At 46.6% G+C, this 22741-nt stretch overlaps 1 protein-coding gene across 5 annotated transcripts in view; it reads left to right on the top strand.

Annotated features, from left to right (window-relative positions):
* LOC121555960 (protein dopey-1-like) overlaps positions 1-22741 on the top strand; it is a 40807-nt gene that overhangs the window by 16277 nt on the left and 1789 nt on the right. For 3 of the 5 annotated variants that reach the window (XM_041869804.1, XM_041869806.1, XM_041869807.2), the window contains 24 exons: positions 770-991; positions 2756-3251; positions 3490-3797; positions 4112-4264; positions 4399-4499; positions 7019-7293; positions 7589-8866; positions 9122-10025; positions 12644-12755; positions 14281-14463; positions 15004-15129; positions 15244-15378; positions 15771-15826; positions 16259-16363; positions 16796-16862; positions 17252-17396; positions 17772-17851; positions 18372-18481; positions 18689-18838; positions 18925-18986; positions 20721-20873; positions 21054-21190; positions 21944-21999; positions 22388-22552. In XM_041869804.1, the coding sequence (XP_041725738.1) occupies positions 770-991; positions 2756-3251; positions 3490-3797; positions 4112-4264; positions 4399-4499; positions 7019-7293; positions 7589-8866; positions 9122-10025; positions 12644-12755; positions 14281-14463; positions 15004-15129; positions 15244-15378; positions 15771-15826; positions 16259-16363; positions 16796-16862; positions 17252-17396; positions 17772-17851; positions 18372-18481; positions 18689-18838; positions 18925-18986; positions 20721-20873; positions 21054-21190; positions 21944-21999; positions 22388-22552 (5579 nt within the window). The remainder of the gene's footprint in view (positions 1-769; positions 992-2755; positions 3252-3489; positions 3798-4111; positions 4265-4398; positions 4500-7018; positions 7294-7588; positions 8867-9121; positions 10026-12643; positions 12756-14280; positions 14464-15003; positions 15130-15243; positions 15379-15770; positions 15827-16258; positions 16364-16795; positions 16863-17251; positions 17397-17771; positions 17852-18371; positions 18482-18688; positions 18839-18924; positions 18987-20720; positions 20874-21053; positions 21191-21943; positions 22000-22387; positions 22553-22741) is intronic. The other 2 variants (XM_041869805.1, XM_041869808.1) reach the window with 1 other exon arrangement.

The raw sequence follows: 22741 nt of genomic DNA on the forward strand, positions 1-22741 counted from the left end.
TAAAATAAAGCGGTGATCCTAACTGACCTAAGACGGGGAATTTTTACAATGATTAAATGTCAGAAATTGTGAAAAACTGAGTTGAAATGTATTTGGCTAAGTTGTATTGCAACGCCAGGGTTGTGGGTTTGTTTCCCACGGGGGGCCAGTATGAAAATGTATGCACTCACTAACTGTAAGTCGCTCTGGATAAGAGTGTCTGCTAAATGATTAAAATGTGTATGTAAACTTCCGACTTCAACTGTAAGTATTCAGACACATTTCAGTTTAATGCATTCAGTTATACAACTGACTAGGTATGCCCCTTTCCCCCTTTGGGGCGGGGTACCCCTTCAAATCGTCTGATGCGGTACTGGGTCCAAAACAACCACTCAGAGTTAATCAGGTTAACTGATAGTTCTGGAAATGCCTACAAAGCCATGGTAATGGTATACAGTTTCTTTAATGTGTAGACTTATTTCGAAGAAGAGAGAGGTTAAACACAGAGTTGTACTGATAACTAATAATAATAAATAACTATATAGATTGGGAATTGGATTTTGATTACATCAAGCTCCAACAAGAGCGTTCTCACACATGCTTGATGCTGCCTATTTATTTTATTATGTTTATTTGACAGGGACTATTTACAATTAAAACATAAATCAGGTAATGTGATGCGTTGTACCAGATGAAACTAGGCATCTAATTTCCATCTCCAGTCACCTAGCGAGTGGCGACTCCCCTATTCTCCAGACCCCTCTCACCCTCCTCTTCCTCCTCCCTTCAGGAGACCTACATAGAGATCCAGACGGAGCACCTCCCCCAGCTGCTGCTGCGCATGGTGTCTGCCCTGACCTCTCACCTCCCGGCACTGGGCCTGGGGGAGCTCACCCACTGCCTGCGCCTCTGCTCCAAGATCCTCAGCAAGGTGCAGCCCCCCCTGGTGTCCCCTCTGTCCTTGCCCACGGGCCCCCTCACCTCCACAGTCTCTGCTAAGGAGGAGAAACAGGTAAGGAGTACTGAGATGGTGCCCCAGCCCGGGACACCTATACGAGTTAGATTAACCTTGGTTGTTACAGCCAGAGCATATTCTATAACTTTTGGTGTTTGTGTGTGATGTTTTTTAAATCATTGTATGCATATGTAAAATGTATGTAAAATAGATGCTTAGAATTATGTTGAATCAATATTAGTGCAAACATTTCCCAGGTAATAAGGATCATATATAGGCTACCCTTTCATGACAAAACCAACTGGACTTTGTCTATCCTGACTTACGCTTTTAACCCAGTTCCATTTAATCTGTAAGGCGTTGTGATGATGAATGAGCTTCAATCATGACCTCTGTCAAGTCAGAAAACATCCTGTTGTTATTCTAGTTCTTCCCTGCCTTTACACAGTTTGCTTTAGCATATTGTCTCTGAGCGTTTGGTTGATCATAAAAGAACATGGTTCCTTTTACATCTGAACAGTATGTGAAATCCATGCAAAGGTTAAATAGTTTGTCCAGTGGAGATGAAATGGAACCGAATTACGTTCACAAGCAAACATACAACCCCCTACACACCCACGTTCATTGATTCTCACTTTGAAAATTAAAACTTTCAGTTCCTAGCGATGACTGACTACCTTTGATAGAACACGAATGTCACTTCTTTCTCTTCCTGCCAAATGAAATCATTAGAGCAGGGCTCCTCTGTTGTTGACCCAGCAGAGACGACAGCAGTTTGGCCTGCTTCCCTCGCCCTCAAAAGCATTAACAACCATCCAAGGCCCTCATGGTGTCCCCTGGTCCCAGAGCTGGCCCCCACCCCTCTACCCCCTCAATTTGGCTGGGTGGTCCTTGCTCCAGGACTGGCCCTACTGTCCCTCCCTCTCTCCCCAGACAGAGGTGTTAGAAGCTGGGATCAGTCTACTTTCTCTGCCCCCCTGTCTGTTACCTGGCAGTCTGGTAGAGTGTTTCAGTGCTCAGTAAGGCTTGACTAAAAGTTGACAGACTCCTAGGCTGGAGGTAGAGGCCTGGGAGAGGTGCAGGGGAGGGGGGCACATAGAGACACACACAAGTGGTAACTAACAAACAGCTGAGCCCCTCTCTTTCTCTCAGAGGAGGATCGGACTACCCTATGGTTTCCCCTTGGGTCTGTCTGCTCCATTGGAGTGGAAGGATTCCTTCCCTCCCTTCCGCTCTATCCAGCCTCCCTTTCCCTCCCCCCTCTCCCTTCCTCCTGTTCTCCAGCTACCCTCCTCGGTGCATTTACAGGACGTAGTTTGCCATCTGAGTCCTGGCGCCAGAATGTGTAGCTTCAGCCTGCCGCACTGCATGCTGGGAAAGCCCTGGGGCTGTCTTGTGGCATGGCAATGTGGGAGTGGGGCTGTCTGTCGATCTGTCCTAAGCTGTCTGGCTGGCATGATGAAGGGAGGGAGCTGTAGGTAGGGTGTAGTGGAGGAGTCCCTTCAGTTTGGGGCAACAGCTGTGCACTTCCCTGTCTGTTCGGGAGTGTCTGTGCTTAGAAATCCTCTCCCTCCTAGTCTGCGCTCTTCTCTTGACCTGATGCACTTTGGTCCCCACTGACAATCCTAAAACAGGCCAGGTTAGAATTATTAGGAACCCTGCCCTTGTTACACGGTCAATTTGTTCACTGGATGGTCCTGTTTTTGGTTTCCAGCTTGTTTAACACAGACGCCTTTTGTTTCCACTGCTGATGTGTATTGTTGCTGTCTGTATTTGACCTCTTCTCCTTTCTCCACTCTTCTCCCTGCTCTCTCTCCCCAGCCCCTGCCCACTCTGGAGCTGCCCAGCGGCGAGGTGTTTGAGAACGGGGAGAACCCCAACAACAGTCGCTCCTCTGAGAGTGGCTTCACAGACTTTGTCCAGTACCAGGCCTCTGAGGAACCAGCACTACCCACTCAGTCTTCCCTCAAGACGGGCTGCAGCGGCTCCCTCCCAGCCTCCCAGAACAAGCAGCAGGACAAGCCTGTCATGCAGTGCTGTCTGGAGCACTTCCAGCACTTCCTCTCCCGCTTGGTAACCCTCTACATCACCCCGGGGATGCTAGAGGGAGCTGGGGGCGAGAGGAGCGATGTGGTGCGAGCGGAACCAGAGGGTGGCGCCCAGCAGAACGGGTGTGATGTGGTTGAGGTGCCAGGGAAAAGGGAGTGTCTGGAGGTCTTTACCGCCGCCTGCCAGCTCTTCCTGGAGTGCTCCAGCTTCCCTGTCTACATCGCCGAGGGCAACCTCAAGTCCACGCCCCTGTCTAAGGAGCAGACTGGTAAGACAGACAGACAGACAGACTGACTGACCACATTTGAGATACAGTATAGGCGCTGTGCAGATGAACAGATCTTCACTATGGCTGGAGAAGTGTTTAACTACATTTCAGTTTGATATGATAATCCTATACCCTTCTCCATATGTCAAACATATGGTCTCTCCCCTTTGTGTTAGATGAGCACATCTGGACTACAGCTATTTACTGTTGTATGTCTTCTCTCCTTCTCTCAATACAGTATCGTTTCTATTCTCTCCTGCAGACAGCGAGCAGATGCGTCCGGGCGTGTGGCTGCAGACCCTGATGGACGCCTGCTGCCTGGCCAGTGACTTCAGCGTCCAGGGCGTGGCCATTTCCCTGGTGATGGACCTGGTGGGCCTCACCCAGTCCGTCGCCATGGTCACTGCCGAGGGCAGCATCGCCGGCGGCAACCCCGACTCCACCCAGCCCATGAGCCCCAGCCAGGGCCGCGTTGCTGTGGTGATCAGGCCACCACTCACGCAGGGAATCCTGAAGTACATCGCAGAGAAGACAGACTTCTTCAAGGTAAGTGACAGGGAAGAGATTTGTGGCTTATTTGGATCTGATATGGTTGAGATGTTTAGAAGTGGTTCAGTACAGAGAACACAGACTGTATCTCATCATGATAAATGGAATAAACTTTTGATATCTCTTTGCCATTGCTCACCATGATAAATGGTAGAAACTTATGTTGATAAATCAATTTTTTAGCATGATAAATGGTAATAAACCTATGCTAATAAATCTCTCTCTTGCTCACCATGATACATCTTAGAATCTTTAGATATCTCTCTCTAACACTATCTCTCTCTCCTCCTTCTTCACCCTCACCTCTCCAGAGTGTGGCCCTTATCCTGTGGGGTCAGTTGGGGGAGGGGACCCCTCAGCACCACCAGCGCAGTGTGGAGCTCTTCTACCAGCTCCACAACCTGGTGCCCTCCTCCAGCATCTGTGAGGACGTCATCAGCCAGCAGCTCATGCACAGAGACAAGGTTGGTCAGCTCAGTACATATGCAGACAGACACGTAGGAACACACACAGATTTACAGTATGCTTGTAAGAATTCTGTATGCCTGAAGGAATATGCTCCAACACACGTCATCTAAGATTTCTGTGTGTTTTTCAGAAAATCCGTCTTGAGGCCCATGTGAAGTTCTCTGTGCTTTGGCATCTGACCAGAGACTTGAACATCACCAAGTCTTCCCCTTTCAACCGCACCTTTGACAGGTAGGCCTTCCCTCTCTACTGACACCCCACTCAAAAGTTTGTTTTATCAAGGGTGGACAAAATAGCTGCTATTATATTAATGTAATACATATCTCGTACTCTTTTCTGTCTCTCTCTCTCTCACACACACACACACACACACACACACACACACACACACATACCGTTTGGACGCTACAGAAATTTTTGTGAGAAGACCGATTTTCGGGATGTCTCATGGTCCGACAAACACGGCTGTAGCTCGGCCACCTTCCACCGCAGATACGGATGGCTGACATTGGAGGATTGAGATGCAGCCCATGAAAATTACATGTCTCTAGCTTAAAGTGACAGATTTTGATAGGGATTTTTTAAATTATGTTCCTTAGATTGATGCTCGGGTGGATTATTAATAAACACCATCACAATAAATCCATTAGGAAACATTATGAAATGAATTAAATGTATTTCTGAAGAACTGAATAGCATATTCTAAGTCCGCCTACTGTAGATCTGGCTATGCGCCATGCCAATGGCAGCCTAGGCTGTAGACTAGTTCATTTAGCAGACAAGATATGCTTATAATTCCCATTATTACTATTACCATTATTTTATAATATATTATTTTAGAGTTATACGAATATAATTGATCTTAGCTGAATAAAATAGAAAGGATAATTTCCCCAAACGATTATTGAGCGAGTACGTACATGGAGTGCCTATTCTGTGTAGAACCTAAAAAGTGATCATTTAAAACCGGTCCTATACGCTTGATTTAGAGTTATTTGGCAACTTTAACTGTGAATGATTGTTTTCAATTTAGAATGGGCCATTATCAGCTAGGGAGGGGAAAAAAAGTCATCCTTATGCACTCTAATAGGGAATGGAGGATGCGCTTTCCTGCTTTCCGTGGTTTCTTTTCAATCATGCCGGGTAGGCTTCTCCGGTTTTAGGCTACATCGGGATTGCATATAGAAATGTATGGGCTTATATGAACTTTCACTCCACGCATCAACCAGCTCAAACCCTGTTCCTGCAAGCTACCCAGTGCTTAATTTGGGAATGGACAGTAGCCCACTTAAGCCACAACATCGAAAACAAAGTGAAATCTATTTGTGAACATCGCTAGTAACATGTTTTCGCAAAGAAACTTATTTCATTAAACTGTTGACGGCCTCTCTCTCTGCACGCTCGATAAAGGAATGAAGGAGAGTGAGAGGAGGAGGAGATGGAAACGCACGGTGGTGAGATATTCTGTAGATTAAGGACACCTTCCTAATATTGAGTTGCACCCCCCCCCTTGCCCTCAGAACAGCCTCAATTCGACAGGGCATGGACTCTACAAGGTGTCGAAAGCGTTCCACAGGGATTCTGGCCCATGTTGAATCCGGTGCTTCCCACAGTTGTCAAGTTGGCTGGATGTCCTTTGGGTGATGGACCATTCTATATCCACACGGGAAACTGTTGAGTGTGAAAACCCTAGCAGCATTGCAGTTCTTGACACACTCAAACCGGTGCACCTGGCACCTACTACCATACCCCGTTCAAAGGCACTTAAATAATTTGTCTTGCCCATTCACCCTCTGAATGGCACACATACACAATCCATGTCTCTATTGTCTTGAGGCTTAAAAATCCTTCTTTAACCAGTCTCCTCCCCTTCATCTACACTGATTTAAGTGGATTTAACAAGTGACATCAATAAGGCATCATAGTTTTCATCTGGATTTACCTGGTCAGTCTGTCATGGAAAGAGCAGGTGTTCGTAATGTTTTGTACACTCAGTGTATGTATACGCTTTAAGATAGGCTTATATAGGCTTAGGCAGAGCTATAGGTATTGTATAACGGCACAATAATTATTTTAATTCAGGTTTTTTTGGGGGCTTGAGTTCATATAGGCTAGGCTTATGCATATGCATAAGCTCTAATATGCGTATGCGGGTTCTGCATGTGACTTAAATGCTTTGAAATAATTATCAACTTAGAAAGCGCTGTCATGACTACCATGTTTTCCATTAAGTTTCAACCTGTTATTTTAATTTATTTCTTCAAATTGATCGATCACAATGACGTCAAACAATGTAGCCTAATGGTGAGTTTTACAAGCATGATACTCCCACACACCCACCCAAAATAATTAGACCCCCATTGATAAAGATGTTGAACTCCCGTCATCACCAGTTATCCTCATCATTCAGATTCTTATAATTCAGTCTTGAAATGTTTGATGTGATTTTTGAATGCTTTTGCGTTGATGTCAGACTGATTAGAGGGACAATAGAGTGCTGAGTACCAGGCCGTTAGCGAATTGGGTACTACCAATGCATCAACTACAGAGCGCAGAATAGGAGGAGATTACTGTGACTCAATGGTCACGTGGATTTTGACTGCGGTCATGACTCATGACTGCCGGTGTGACGGTAATATGGTCACGGGAACAGCCCTATATACACACACACACACACACACACACTACCCCTTTGCCATTACAAATTAATATCTTCCGTCTTCTTATCTCTCTCTCCCTCCCCCTCCCAGGTCTCTGTTCATCATGCTGGACAGTCTAAGTTACTGGGATGCATCGGCCAGCGCAGTGGGCCGGGCCTGGCTCAACCAGGTGCTCCAGAGGCATGACATCGCTCGGGTCCTAGAGCCCCTCCTGCTGCTGCTGCTGCACCCCAAGACCCACCGTGTGTCCATCCAGCGCGTCCAGGCCCAGCGCCACTGGGCCCAGGCGTTCCCCAACCACAACCCCCAGGCCGAACAGGACCCCTCCGAACCCATCTACATGAGAGACTCGGGAATCTCCGACAGTGAGTAGAGGGGAGAAACGGGTTAGAATGGTGGTGGACAGGACAGCCATGGTCGTGAAGAGATACAGGGCAGTACAGGCTTTTGTTCCAGCCCAGCACTAATAGATTCAACACTCATCTCAGGATTAGTTGGATCAGAAGTTTAATGTTGGTCTGGAAGAAATGTCTATAGCTCTAAAGGATCAGTGTTGTTTGGTGAACATTGGTTTGGAGTGAATCTAGTTCAAGGCTCATTTCGACTCTCTAATTTATTTGCATAAACAGTATGTCACATCCTCTTCTCTTCTTCTCTCAGACTTCAGCCAGATGCCAGGAGACTCTCTGATGTCAGGCCTCCGAGGGCTGCCATTGGGTGACATGGAGCCCTTCTGCCTGACAGTCAACCCTCTGAGTGACAGCCTGTCCCTGCTCAGCCTGAGCAGTGAGAACCTGGCGCTGAGCGGTGACTACCATCCTCCTGACCAGCAGGGGGAACCCCACCACCACGGCTCTGAGTCCAGCGGCTCCCACTCCTCCACCGTAGATAATGGCAGCTTCGAGGAGCCAGACGACACCTGCAGCACAGTGAACGGATGTGGATCCGACCAAGTCCCTGTCCTTATAGTGTCAGACATTATGGGTCCTGATGAGGAGGATTCACTAGAAGAGGCTGTGTTGTCGGTGTTAAATGAATTGATAGACAGGGTGGTGGGGATGGGAGAGGAGGGGCCACCTGAAACGCCGTCCCCCCCTGAAGCGTGGGCACAGACGGACTCCGATAGCTCCTCATCAGACACGCCGACCGGTCTTCGGCTCGATTCGGGCCTCCACGCCCCCTCCCACCGCCTCGAGATGTTAGCGGGAGGCACCCTGGGGTTCTTCCATGTCACCCCACCGGATCAGACAGGGGAGGAGGGGGAGAGGCACCACGAGGGCATCACTCGCCACAGCTCGTCCCCCTCCATCGTGACCCTACCGGACAGCTCGGGCCTGGCCACCCCTCCAGACCGGAGCCTGCACTTGGACGTTGTGGACCTGGGGGCCCGTAAGCGCTCCCACAGCAGCACCCAGCTCAGCCTCAAGGGTAAGATCATGGAGCGTCTGCAAGACAAGTCCCCCGGTGCCAAGCCCAAGGTGAAGAAGAACAAGAGGAAGGAGGAGGAGAGGCAGAGGAAGGCCCTGCAGGCCGATAAGCTCCGGCTGCCCAGCATCTTCTTCGGAGACAGCCTGGATCTGGAGAACTGGTACAGCTGCGGAGAAGGTGAGGTGTCCGAGATCGAGAGTGACACCGGCTCGCCCAGTGGGGGCGGAGGGGTGAGCGGGGGCAATGGTCCCAACGGGAGAGCGGGGCGTAGAGCTTCCGCATCGCCACCTCTGTTCAACATTCACCCCCTCTACCAGCACGTGCTGCTCTACCTGCAGCTGTACGACTCATCCCGCACACTGCACGCCCTTTCGGCCATCGCCGCCATGCTGCGGGCGATGCCATCGGACTTCGTGGACGCCATCTCCACCACCAGCATCAACAACACCTACACACCCCAGCTGTCGCTGCTGCAAAACCTGCTGGCACGACACCGCGTTTCCGTCATGGGCAAGTCTTGGGATTTTTTTAAATGCACAAAACACATATAAAGACAGCTAAACACATATGAACTAAACAGGGGTGAAACGCATGCCAGAGGTGTAACACATTACGCTGATTCTAAGTCGCGCTGGATAAGAGCGTCTGCTAAATGATTAAAATGTCAATGTAAAATATACACAGACATTAAAAACCATACAATCTGAAGTTTTCTTATTATTAGAATGTAAAATAATGTGATGTTCAATCTCCTTCTCCTCCTAGGTAAGGACTTCTACTGCCCCATCTCCCAGGACAGCCACTCCCACTCGTTCCGCAGCGCCATGTTCCTAGAGATCATCATCTCCCTCTGCCTCTACTTCCTGCGCTCCTACTACTCTGCCCACGTGGGCACGGCCGCCACCGACCTGGCGGGCAACCGGGCCATGCAGCTGACCAGCTTGGAGGTCCTCACCCTCCTCTTCAGCGAGCTGTCCAAGGTGACCGGCGGCTCGGCCAAAGGCTTCGCCAGCTTCATCAGCGACGTGCTGTCCAAGTGTAAGGTCCAGAAGGTGGTGCTCCACTGTCTGCTCTCCTCCATCTTCTCGGCCCAGAAGTGGCATGATCAGCGGGCAGCTGGCGTCAACGTGGCCTCCCAGGAGGAGGGTCTCTCAGAGGACAGCGTCATCAACCTCTCAGAAGATCAGATGGACGGCTGCAGCGCCGTTCAGTCCCAGCTGCTGAGGCTTCTCCAGAGCCTGGTGGTGCTTGAGCACAGGGTCCTAGTGCCCGCCGAGGAGGGGGGAGACGGGGGGCCTGTGGCTGTCCCGGGGGGTGTAACATTAGGGGGTGTAACGTTAGGGACGGGTAGCGGGGCAGGGTCGGGCTTCGAACTGCTGGGAGGCGAGGTGGAGCACATGAACCCACAGCAGCCAATGACGTCGCTGCAGTACCTCCACGGGCAGCCTATCACAGCGCAAGGCATGTTCCTGTGTGCGGTGATCCGGGCACTGCACCAGCACCACGCGTGTAAGATGCACCCACAGTGGATCGGCCTGATCACGGCCACGCTGCCCTACATGGGCAAGGTGCTGCGCAGAGTGGTGGCCTCGGTCACACTGCAGCTCTGTAGGAACCTGGACAACCTCATTCAGCAGTACCGCTTTGAGACCGCCATCACAGACACCAGGTAACTGCTATTGTATAGTTTCTTATAAGCCCATATGGGCTGGGCATTTGAAATGGTGCTGAGACATCCATATCCACCCATCAGTACTGGTTAGTCATTATTAAACCACACCACTGATACCTCTGTCGTCCACAGGACAGTGGACAGTGGCTATATTGGAAGGTTTTTACATGCATTGTTCTTGATGTGTGTGTTTTAGACCTACCCACTTAAGTTGAATGCACTAATTGTAAGTCACTAATGCACTAATTGTAAGTCACTCTGGATGTCTGCTAAATAACTTCAATGTAAAAGTGGAAAATGTTTGTGCCAGGATCAGGTGGGAAGCAACTGAAAGCAGATTGTCAGTAACCAGGTTTCCATCCAACCATTTCATGAATTACCTGATGTATAAAAAAAGTAATGACCGGGCTAATGGAAACAGGAAATGTTGGGACAATTTCATAAATGTCGACAGACAATTTGTTGATTCGACAACAGACAATTTGTTGATTCGACATGGTGGGACCTTTTTGTGTCAGTAAAATGTGGCTAATTTTGTGAGAAATGGCAGTGGAAACGCTTATGTGCAAATATTGATATAATAACCATCATATCGAAGTAAACTTGGAGTCACATGATGATATTTTGTGTTGTCCTCCCGCTACGACTCGGGAAAGCATGCAGTTTATTAGGCTGCAGATGAAATAAATTATGATGAACTTCACAGGGTGGTGAAAGTGCATGGTAATGGGATTGGTGCGCCTTTCCAATAAATATTGACGGTCTTATTCTGGTGACATGATGATCGATGCTTGCCTGCCATTTGACAAAACAAAAGTTCTTATCCATAATAATCTCATCATATAGGCTAGCCTACCTGCACTATCTGCAAACTGTTGGCTAGAGCGCATGTGCCAAGACCATAGTGGGCACATTTGCTATTTAATGCAACAGTTTTTGTGACAAAACTTTCGGTACAGTGAAAATCCGATAGAAACACATTGAACTATAGATTTTTATTTGGTACATGAAAACTTGAAGGGATAGTTCAAGATTTTGGCAATGAAGCTCTATCTACTTCCCCAAAATCAGATGAACTCTTGGTCTCTGCATCTAGTATGAAGGAAGTTAGAGGTAGTTTCGCGAGCCAATGCTAACTAGCGTTAGCGCAATGACTGCAAGTCTACAGGAACACCTAGCATGCTAGCTGTTCCCGTAGACTTCCAATCATTGCAATAGACTTCCAGTCATTGCGCTTACGCTAGTTAGCAACTTCGTTCAAACTGCAAACAGACATAAAAATGGTATCCACGAGTTCATCTGGCTCTGGGAAAGTAGATAAAGGGCTTCATTGCCAAAATCTCAAACTATCCCTTTAAGAAGAAAAAAAGTACATTGTATGTGCTCTAGGTCATCATGCATTGCTTTTTATCCACAACAAGTCAGTTTGGTGGAAACACTGGTGGGAAAACGCATATATTCTTTTATGGAGATTTTTTTTTATTCACCTGAAAATCTGTCGTTAATTGGATGTAAACCTAGCTAGTGAAGTGAAATATTTGTATGAATTGGTTAATTGAAGCACATATCCATGGCAATAGATTTACAGCTGTTTTGTAGCAGAGGGAACGTTTGTAAGAAATTAGATGAGTGATGCTGCCACAAGATGGCACTCTTGACCAGCAGTTGACTCAACTACCCACTTTTGACTATTGCCTTTTGTATACTGAAGAAAAATATAAACGCAACATGCAACAATTTCAAAGATTTTACTGAGTTACAGTTCAGTCAATTGAAATAAATTCATTTGGCCCTAATCTATGGATTTCACATGACTGGGCAGGGGCGCAGCCATGCGTGGGCCTGAGAAGGCATAGGTCCACTCACTGGGGAGCAAGGCCCAGCCAATCAGAATAAGTATTTCCCCACAAAAGGGCTTTATTACAGACAGAAATATTCCTCAGTTTCATCAGCTGTCCGGGTGGCTGGTCTCAGACGATCCCGCAGGTGAAGAAGCCGGATGTGGAGGTCCGGGGCTGGCGTGGTTACACGTGGCCTGCAGATTTAAGGCCGGTTGGACTTACTACCAAATTCCCTAAAACAAAGTTGGAGGTGGCTTATGGTAGAGAAATGTACATTCAATTCTCTGGCAACAGCTTTGGTGGACATTCCTGCAGTTAGCATGCTAATTGCACGCTCCCTCGAGACTTGAGCCATCTGTGGCATTGTGTTGGGTAACAACTGCACATTTTAGAGTGGCCTTTTATTGTCCCCAGCACAAGGTGCACCTGTGTAATGATCATGCTGTTTAATCAGCTTCTTGATATGCCACGCCTGTCAGGTGGATGGATTATCTTGGCAAATGAGAAATGCTCACTAACAGGGATGTAAACAAATTTGTGCACAAAATTAGAGAGAAATAAGCTTTTTATGCATATGAAAAATGTCTGGGATATTTTATTTCAGCTCATGAAACATGGGACCAACACTTCATATGTTGCGCTTATATTTTTGTTCCGTGTAGATTCTGAATTGGTACTGTATATTCTATGACAACATTAATTGTTTATGGCAAAATAGTTTTTTATGCCAAATGATGTCTATTAATTTATATTTCCCCACTATCTCTCTTCCAGACCTCAGTGGATGGCCCTGTGTATCCCCCCAGATTTGATTCTAACAGTACTGGAAGGAGTGACATCCATCATCCACTACTGTCTACTGGACCCATCCTCCCAGTACCACCAGGTGAGGGCGCTAGTCAGCCACGCTGCACTGCCAAGTAGACAGATATGTCATATCAGCATTGATTTCATGCTGATGTCACTTATTTACAAATCAGTAGACCTCCTTTTGAAGCACACATGCACAAAAGCTTGCATGCACACACACGCACACTGACGACGCATTCCTCCCTACATCTTCTCAGAGAGCTATCGTGTAGCTAAGTTGGTAGAGCATGGAGCTTGCAACGCCAGGGTTTTGGGTTCGATTCCCACGGGGGGCCAGTATGAAAAATGTATGCACTAAATGACTAAAATGTAATGTAAAATGTTATTTTACATCACTTCCTGCTATCCTTTGTGTATTTGTAAATGAGTATGTTTTTAACTCTGTCTTTTGTATGTGCATGTTTTACTTGCAGGATTTCCGTATGCTTACAGTGCCTAGTGAAAGTCTGTACACCGCTTGCACAGTCTTCACATTTTGCTGCCTTAAAATTGTATCTAAAAAGGATTTCATTTTCCCTAAAGATCTACACAACCTACTACACAATTTTCTAAATGAAAGAAAATTATATAACATTTTCCCAAATCAATAAATAAAATAATAAGATGTCTTGATTGCGTATGTCTTCACACCCCAGAGTTAATACTTGGTGGAAGCACCTTTGGCAGCCATTACAGCTGTTAATAATTTTGAATAATATTTTACCAACTTTGCACAACTCTTAGGGGAACATATATCCATTGTTTTTGTCAAAATTGCTCAAACTCATTACATTTGGTTGGAAATCATTGATGGACAGCAATATTCAAACCGTGATGGCTATTATCATGGCTATTGTGGTGGCAGCATCATGTTATGGGTATACTTGTCCCAAGCAGGAACTTGGGAGTTTGTCATGATCAAAATAAAAATGAAAGGAGCAAAGCCCAGGTAAAAAGTTAGAGGAAAACCCACCGTAGTCTTCTGAAAACCGAACCCTGGGATAGAGTTTTATTTTTCATTGTGACAATTGCACACACTTTAATGCCAAAGACACACCAGAATGGCTTTCCAAGAGGTGGTGAGTGTTCCTGAATGGTCCAGTCTCAGTCCTGACTTGAAAATCTGCTTGGAAATTTAGAGACAAGGTTTGAATATTGCTGTCCATCAATGCCTCCCCACCAAATTTACTGAGCTTAAGCAATTTTGATAAAAACAATGGATATATGTTGCCCTAAAAGTTGTGCAAAGTTGGTAGAATCGTATTCAAAATTATTCAAAGCTGTATTGGCTGCCAAAGGTGCTTCCGCCAAGTGTTTACTCTGGGGTGTGAGGACATACGCAATCAATAGATCTTCCTTTTTAATTTTGTATTAATTTGGACATTTTTCTATAATTTTTCTTTTTTCTATAACTTAAAATGTGTAGTAGGTTGTGTATATTGGTAGGGGAAAAAAATCCCTTTTTAGATTTAATTTTAAGGCAGCTAAACGTGAAGACTGTGCAAGGGGTGTGTAGACTTTCACTAGTGACTTTATCTCTATGTCCCTATCTCTCCTCTCAGCTGCAGGTGAGTGTGGACCAGAAGCACCTGGCGGAGGCTCGCTCTGGGATCCTGTCCATCCTCCACACCATTATGTCCTCTGTCACCCTGCTGTGGAGCGTCCTGTACCAGGCCGACAGCTCTGACCGGCCAGCCGCCGCCTCCGCTGCATCCACTTCCAACATCAACCTGGGATCCACCAAGGTACTGCGGCTACACCCTGACCCTAGGCCTTTTCACAGTACTGAGTCGAACCAAGGCAGCCAAACCAAGCTGTACTGAGCTGATCTGGTTACGCATCCATCCATAGTTGCTGGAACTGAGCTGAAATGGACAATGTGATAATAGCCATCAAAGTTTGGTCTGGGTCTACACAATACTGTGAAAAGAGTACCTGTAGTTGATACCTAGATCAGTGTTCTTCAATATAATTAAGTTATTTTGGTCGTGTACCCAGTTTAGCAGGTGTTATAGTGGGTGCAGCAAAATGCTTATGTTACTAGCTCCTAACTGTCCTGCTCCTGGGGACCCTACAGGGTGTGCAGGCTTTTGTTTCAGCCCAGTACTTCTGATTCGAGGAATCGACTAAGCATCCATTAGCGCTGGACTGGAACAAAAGCCTGCAGAACAACGTTTCCCCAGGACCATAACATTGTTCATGGAGGATGGACCGTCCACTGCCCGTTGGCCTGGTCTTATTTCTGACACTGCATAGAGCGCTCAATCTTTCCTCTTTCTCCTCAGAACTTACGTCAGCAGATCCTGGAGCTGCTAGGCCCCATCTCCATGAACCACGGAGCCCACTTCATGGCAGCTATCGCCTACGTGTGGAACGAGAGGAAGCAGGTCAAGACCACTGCCGCTTACAAGGTAAGCTCCACAAATCAACATGGCTAAACACATATATTTTGTGTTATTGGCGGTGCGCTGATGTCTCTTACCCTGTCTGTGTCCGTGTCCATGTTCGCCCACGTGGGTGTGTAGGTGATCCCCACTGCCAGTGAGGAGCAGCTGTTGCTGGTGGAGCTGGTGCGGTCGGTCAGCGCCATGCGGACAGAGACCGTGATGCAGACGGTCAAAGATGTCCTGAAGCAGCCGCCGGCCATCGCCAAAGAGAAGGTTGGTGCTGCGGTCTCCCAATAGCCTGGAATCTAAACTGATATGCTCTGTTTTACCATTGAAACAAAGCATATTAGTTTCCCAATACATACCCTTAGAACACACTGTGCTACTCTAACCTTGTTACAGTTTATGACTATATACAAAGCTGTACGACTCCTAGCCTCCTGCTATCATTAGTCCTAATTCACCCTAATGCAGGTCCTCTGTTACTATTACATTGGATAGGGACCATCTTATTGTTACAGTATATCAAAGTAAACTGGCATCTTCCCTGCCACGGCCTCATTATGTTCAAATTAAAAGTAATTCAGTCCAGTGTTACCTCTTCCTCAACCCTCTGTCTTTCCCTCTCGCACTCGTCTTCCGTCTTTCTCACCATCTCTCCATAGAAGCATCTGTCTCTGGAGGTGTGCATGCTGCAGTTCTTCTATGCCTACGTTCAGAGGTGAGTCCAACGGCCCTCCTCCACCTGTCTGTCAAGTGGGTTGAGCATTGGGAGCAAATGTATGAGATGTTGGCAATGACAATCCAGGTGAAGTCAATTACACCAGCTTCATCACGCTGAGTTAATCCAATGCCTGGAAGAAGTGTACCGACTGAGTTTTCCCTCTTTTGTAGTTTAGTTCATGTGATGTCATGTTTAGTTTGACATTTTTGTATGTCAAGTGTGTTGAGCATTGGGATCAGGTAGAATAAAATTGAGTTAAATTCAGATAAAACCCCTGATTTTCCTTACTTCGATAGTCCAATTCATTGAGTTCTGTAGCTATGCTATTATTGTTACTAAGCTGTTTATAAAGGTATCTGACCTAAATAAGTACTTGACCCATCATTAGAACATTGTTTGTGACTGTATCCTGCCTGTCTGTCTATGTAGGATCCCTGTGTCCAGTCTGGTGGACAGTTGGCCGTCTCTGCTGGCCCTGCTGAAGGACTCTGTACAGTTGGGGCTGCCTGCTCCTGGACAGTTCCTCATACTGGGGTTAGACTGCACACACACACACACACACACACACACACACACACACACACACACACACACACAGCCCAGTTATACCAGGCACTACCGCTAGCGATAAAGCTACCGAAGACCAGTCATTTTCATTAAGGGGAAGAAGACACAAGGATACATTTAACTAATAATCAAGTCGGAGGAGCTAGCTTGCAAGCTAGCTTTGACACTGTGCTGGATAAGCTAATGTCCAAAGTGACGTTGTGGGTGTGTTGTATGGAAGCTACACCCACAAAGGGAGAGCTCTGCGATTCCTTTCTACTTTGTCGTTTTTGGTACAACTACACACCTTTACAACTCTCTCTGAGACTCTGCCCTGTCTCACACCATCACTCCCTTTCCCTTATCTATCCTGTACATACGCAGCCACCAGACTAACCTATCCATCTGTCTCTTCCCCAGAGTTCTGAATGAGTTCATCCTCAAGAACCCAAACCTAGAGAGCAAGAAGGACCAGCGGGAGCTGCAGGTAAGCCTCAGTCCCATGCAAAAGGATTCACTATTATTTTCTCTTTAAGATGACATAATTCACAATTCTTATCTTCTAGAAAAGATAAGATAATATTAATCGAGGTGAAAGCCCCATCGAGGACCACTTTGGAATCAAGTGTTTTGAATAATACTTTTAACTGCTATCCTCTGGTAATACAATGTACATATTGCTGAATATGTTTTTACCCAAATCAATTAAATTTGAGAGTTCCGTTCCAATATTTAACCCAGCATACCAATTAGATTGAAGCAATTTATTGGGCATGCATTTGATTTAAGTGGTATGGTAGTATGGATATTGTAACAAAGCCAATATGATTATTCACCGTCTGTGTCCCTGATGTCTGTGTGTGTGTGTGTGTGCAGGATGTGACCCACAAGGTGGTGGAGGCCATCGGGACCATTGCAGGCTCCTCTCTGGAGCAGACCACCTGGCTGAGGAGGAACCTGGAGGTCAAGGCCTCGCCACAGATCATGGTGGACGGGACCAGCATGGAGCAAGACGTAGAGGGTAGGAGCAATGAGAGGACCCTGGCTGTCTGTGCTAGTTGTGTACAATGCGTCAGTGTTGTGTTCATTGGGGCACCAGTCCAGGGTGTCCCTCCCTGTTTCAGTCCGTTTTCTTCCGTTTGGTCCCTAATGAACACAACCTTAATTGGGAATGTGCCGATTACAGGTGTTTCTTGTGTGACTGAATGTATGGCTCTGTGTCAATATCCACACTATCATACCACTTAGAATGACGCAATGTATTGGGAATGTATTCAAAGGGGTAGGCTATTATGGTAGAGTGGATATTTGATTGCTCACGTACAGCGTGTGTCTGCGTGTGTGTGTGTGTGTGTGTGCTGCGTATGATGTGTCACTAATGGTGTGTGTGTTTCAGATCTAATGCTCACAGTGATGGAGGCATCCAGCTTCACTCCATCTGTGTACAGCGTTCATGCCCTCACACTGCTAGCGGAGGTAAAACACCAAGCGTACTGTCTGGCCGTCTGTCTGTGTCCGTCCATCTGTCCACCCTCTCCACTCACTGCTACCAACAGCCTTGCTTCTGCTATTAGGACCACACACACATACTCACACTCAGCTGATTTACGATCAGCTCTCCCTCCCCCAGGCCCAACCTCAATCATTATTAGCTAAGCAATAAATCCTTCCCTGGACACTATCGCTGTTGAAGCCAGATAGAGACTGGAGGCACTAACTGTGCCTCTCTTGCGTTAGTGTTATAAACAGACCTCCCTCCCTTCCCATTGTTTAGGCTTATGTCACTCTCATGTGACACGTTTACTCATTGCAGTGTGTCAGTGGTTATTGGTAGGTTTATGTCTGCTATAGTGCAAGTATGTATCTTTTAAAGCAATATTGCAATGTGCTAGGTTTTATGACTTTTTAGTACTTTTTAGTGCAGTATGCTGTTGCTGTGTATCCTATCCGAACAGTGCAGAGTATTGACAGTAGTGAATGTGTGTTGTGTCGTCAGGTGCTGGCCCATCTCCTAGACATGGTGTTCTACAGTGATGAGAAGGAGAGGGTGATCCCCCTACTGGTAAACATTATGCACTATGTGGTGCCCTACCTCCGCAACCACAGGTATGGATGGACCAGCCAATACACTACACTCCTTCACTAGAGCCTAGAGCACTCCCTGGTCCTCAGTTACACTAAATAACATGCCCGTTGGATGTGGCTAGGAAACTCTCCCAAGCTGTATAACTAGGGCCCAGTATTTCCTGGTCAGGTGATATCTGGGTCCTATCCCTAATGTGCAGTGTGTATGTGTGCCCCCTGCCCTGGCAGTGCCCACAACGCCCCCAGCTACCGGGCATGTATCCAGCTGCTGAGCAGTCTGAGTGGGTACCAGTACACCCGGCGGGCCTGGAAGAAAGAAGCCTTCGACCTCTTCATGGACCACACCTTTTTCCAGATGGACTCCTCCTGTGTCAGCCAGTGAGTTGGGAATTGTTGAGTGTATTCTTCTTATATGTGCTTCATATAATGGGATTCTATCTGACATCCTCTCCTGTATTTTCCAGTTGGAGAGCCATCATTGATCATCTTATGACCCACGACAAGACCACGTTTAGAGATCTTATGAGTAAGTATAATTGAGTAGCCTGATTCTTCTAAATTAGAATTTCTGTGTATAGTGTGCATAGAATTTCTATGTATAGTTGTATGTGAGCTTTACAGGTACAGTGCCTTCGGAAAGTATTCAGACCCCTTGACTTTTTCCACATTTTGTTACGTTACAGCCTTATTCTAAAATGGATTAAATAAGAAATCCTCAGCAATCTACACACAATACCCCACAATGACAAAGCAAATGTATTACAACTAAAAAACAGAAATACTTTATTTACATAAGTATTCAGACCCTTTGCTATGAGACTCGAAATTGAGCTCAAGTGCATCCTGTTTCCAATGATCATCCTTGAGATGTTTCTACAACTTGATTGGAGTCCACTTGTGGTAAATTCAATTAATTGGACATGATTTGGAAAGGCACACACCTGTCTATATAAGGTCCCGCAGTTGACAGTGCATGTCAGAGCAAAAGCCACGCCATGAAATCGAAGGAATTGTCCATAGAGCTCCGAGACAGGATTGTGTCGATTCACAGATCTGGGGAAGGGTACCAACACATTTCTGCAGCATTGAAAGGTCCCCAAGAGCATTCTTAAATGGAAGAAGTTTGGAACCACCAAGACTCTTCCTAGAGCTGGCCGCCCGGCCAAACTGAGAAATTGGGGGAGAATGGCCTTGGTCAGGGAGGTGACCAAGAACTCGATGGTCACTCTGACAGAGCTCCAGAGTTCCTCTGTGGAAATGGGAGAAGCTTCCAGGAGGATAACCATCTCTGCAGCACTCCACCAATCAGGCCTTTATGGTAGAGTGGCCAGACGGAAGCCACACCTCAGTAAAAGGCACATGACAGCCCGCTTTAGTAAAAGGCACATGACAGCCCGCTTGGAGTTTGCCAAAAGGCACCTAAAGACTCTCAGACCATGAGAAAAAAGATTCTCTGGTCTGATGAAACCAAGTTGAATTCTTTGGCCTGAATGCCAAGAAGTCACGTCTGGAGGAAACTTGGCACCATCCCTACTGTGAAGAATGATGGTGGCAGCATCATTCTGTGGGGATATTTTTCAGCGGCAGGTACTGGGAGACTAGTCAAGATCGAGGCAACGATAAACTGAGCAAAGTACAGAGACATCAGACTGGGGCGAAGGTTCACCTTCCAACAGGACAACGACCCTAAGCACACAGCCAAGACAACGCAGGAGTGGCTTCGGGACAAGTCTCTGAATGTTCTTGAGTGGCCCAGCCAGAGCCCGGACTTGAACCCGATCTAACATCTCTGGAGAGACCTGAAAATAGCTGTGCAGCAACGCTCCCCATCCAACCTGACAGAGCTTGAGAGGATCTGCAGAGAAGAATGGGAGAAACTCCACAAATACAGATGTGCCAAGCTTGTAGCGTCATACCCAAGAAGACGCGATGCTGTAATTGCTGCCAAAGGTGCTTCAACAAAGTACTGAGTAAAGGGTCTGAATACTTATGTAAATGTAATATTTCAGTTTTGTATTTTTAATAAATTAGCAAACATTTGTAAAAACCTGTTTTTGCTTTGTCATTATGGGGTATTGTGTGTAGATTGATGAGAGAAAAAAAAACAATTTCATCAATTTTAGAATAAAGCTGTAAGGTAACAAAATGTGAAAGAAGTCAAGCGGTCTGAATACTTTCCGAAGGCACTGTAAATATGTTGGTAGATATTATATTGGAACTGTTATAGTATTGTAGTTAACGTGTGTGTGTGTGTCTGCAGCTCGTGTGGCGGTGGCTCAGAGCAGCTCTCTGAATCTGTTCTCTAACCGAGACGCAGAGCTGGAGCAGAGAGCCATGCTGCTTAAACGCCTGGCTTTCACCATCTACAGCAGCGAGGTGGACCAGTACCAGAAATACCTACCTGACATACAGGGTAAACACACACAGGCAGGCACGCACACAAACACATACCCCCGCTTACAAACACACACACACAGAAACAAACACACACACACCACTAAGAAACGAACACACATGTCCTTCCGTTTTCAAATATTTACACACACACAGCGATGGAGTATTGACCTATATGCGTGTGTGTTTCCCCCATCAGAGCGGCTGGTGGAGAGTCTGCGTCTGCCCCAGGTGCCCATCCTCCATGCCCAGGTGTTCCTGTTCTTCAGAGTTCTACTGCTGCGCATGTCTCCTCAACACCTCACCTCACTGTGGCCCACCATGATCACTGAACTGGTGAGAGACACTAGAGCATGCTACAAACATAAACACCAGAAACATACACGCACAGTCACACACACACAAGCGACAACTGCCGATGAACAGCCTGATGAAGGCCTACATCAAGCCGAAACACCTCTGCGTTTGTTTGTCCTGCTGTTTATAAATATTTCGATAGAATTTCCAAGATAACGTAGGCTTTTTAAATAAAGTAATGAGTGTCTTGATTGGATAAGTAAGCCCCACTGTTATTCTTGCAATACTTTTAGATTACCGAGTGGCGCAGTGGTCTAAGGCACTGCATCGCAGTGTTAGCTGTGCCACTAGAGATCCTGGTTCGAATCCAGGCTCTGTCGTAGCCGGCCGCGACCGGGAGACCCATGGGGCGGCGCACAATTGGCCCAGCGTCGTCCAGGGTAGGGGAGGGAATGGCCGGCAGGGATGTAGCTCAGTTGGTAGAGCATGGCGTTTGCAACGCCAGGGTTGTGGGTTCGATTTCCACGGGGGGCCAGTATGAAAAAATAAAAATTATGTATGCACTCACTAACTGTAAGTCGCTCTGGATAAGAGCGTCTGCTAAATGACGTAAATGTAAATGTACTTAGTTGTATAACTAGGGCCCAGTATTTCCTGGTGACTACCATCCCCTTTGTTGTCTCAAACTACTGTACTATAGATCGTCGGCCAAGATAATAGATCATTATATATCATCCAAACAGGGTGTGGCTTTTCTCCTATTTACTTACCTATGTATTTCCTCCTTCTCAGGTTCAGGTCTTTTTACTCATGGAGCAGGAGCTTACAGCAGACGAGGACATGTCAAGGTAACTGTCAATCCACCAGATGGGAGTAAACATTGATTATTACATGACAATGAGAGAGTGTGTGTTCTTCCTGCCATAGAAATTATGTGACTTGATGATGGATTGGATTCATCGCGTTTTCAGGTTCTCAAAGCGCTTTAGATTGTATGGGGGGGAAACATCCACTACCAATGTGTATCTTCAACCTGGGTGACTTTGTAGGGCTGGTTTCCTGGACACAGATTAAGAGTAGACCTGAATTTGAAAGCATGTTCAATGGAGATTCTCCTTTAAAAGTGCATTTGAGTCCAGGACTAGGTTTAATCTGTGTCCAGGAAACTGGTCCGTTGCTGTGTGTCTATGCTGTGTGTATGCATTGGTCATGTTTCCATCTGGGTTTGACCTGTAGGACGTCAGGTCCATCGGTGGCTGGCCTGGAGACCACCTACTCTGGAGGGAACGGTTTCTCCACCTCCTACAACAGCCAGCGCTGGCTCAACCTCTACCTGTCTGCCTGCAAACTGCTGGACCTGGCCCTGGCCTTGCCCTCAGAGAGCCTGCCCCAGTTCCAGATGTGTGTACTAACCCACTACTCTTGCCTGGATTCATACACTCACATACAGTAAATGTATCTGAAGACTGTAGTGAACACTGCACTTTTTCATTTAGATATTTTTGGAAGGTATAAAAGCATTAAGCACATAGATTGTGTTTCATAACACATGAAAGTATGTCGCAACACTTTTACCCAATGAGGTCCTCA

Source organism: Coregonus clupeaformis, unplaced genomic scaffold, assembly GCF_020615455.1.
Source record: "Coregonus clupeaformis isolate EN_2021a unplaced genomic scaffold, ASM2061545v1 scaf0109, whole genome shotgun sequence".
Lineage (NCBI taxonomy): Eukaryota > Metazoa > Chordata > Actinopteri > Salmoniformes > Salmonidae > Coregonus > Coregonus clupeaformis.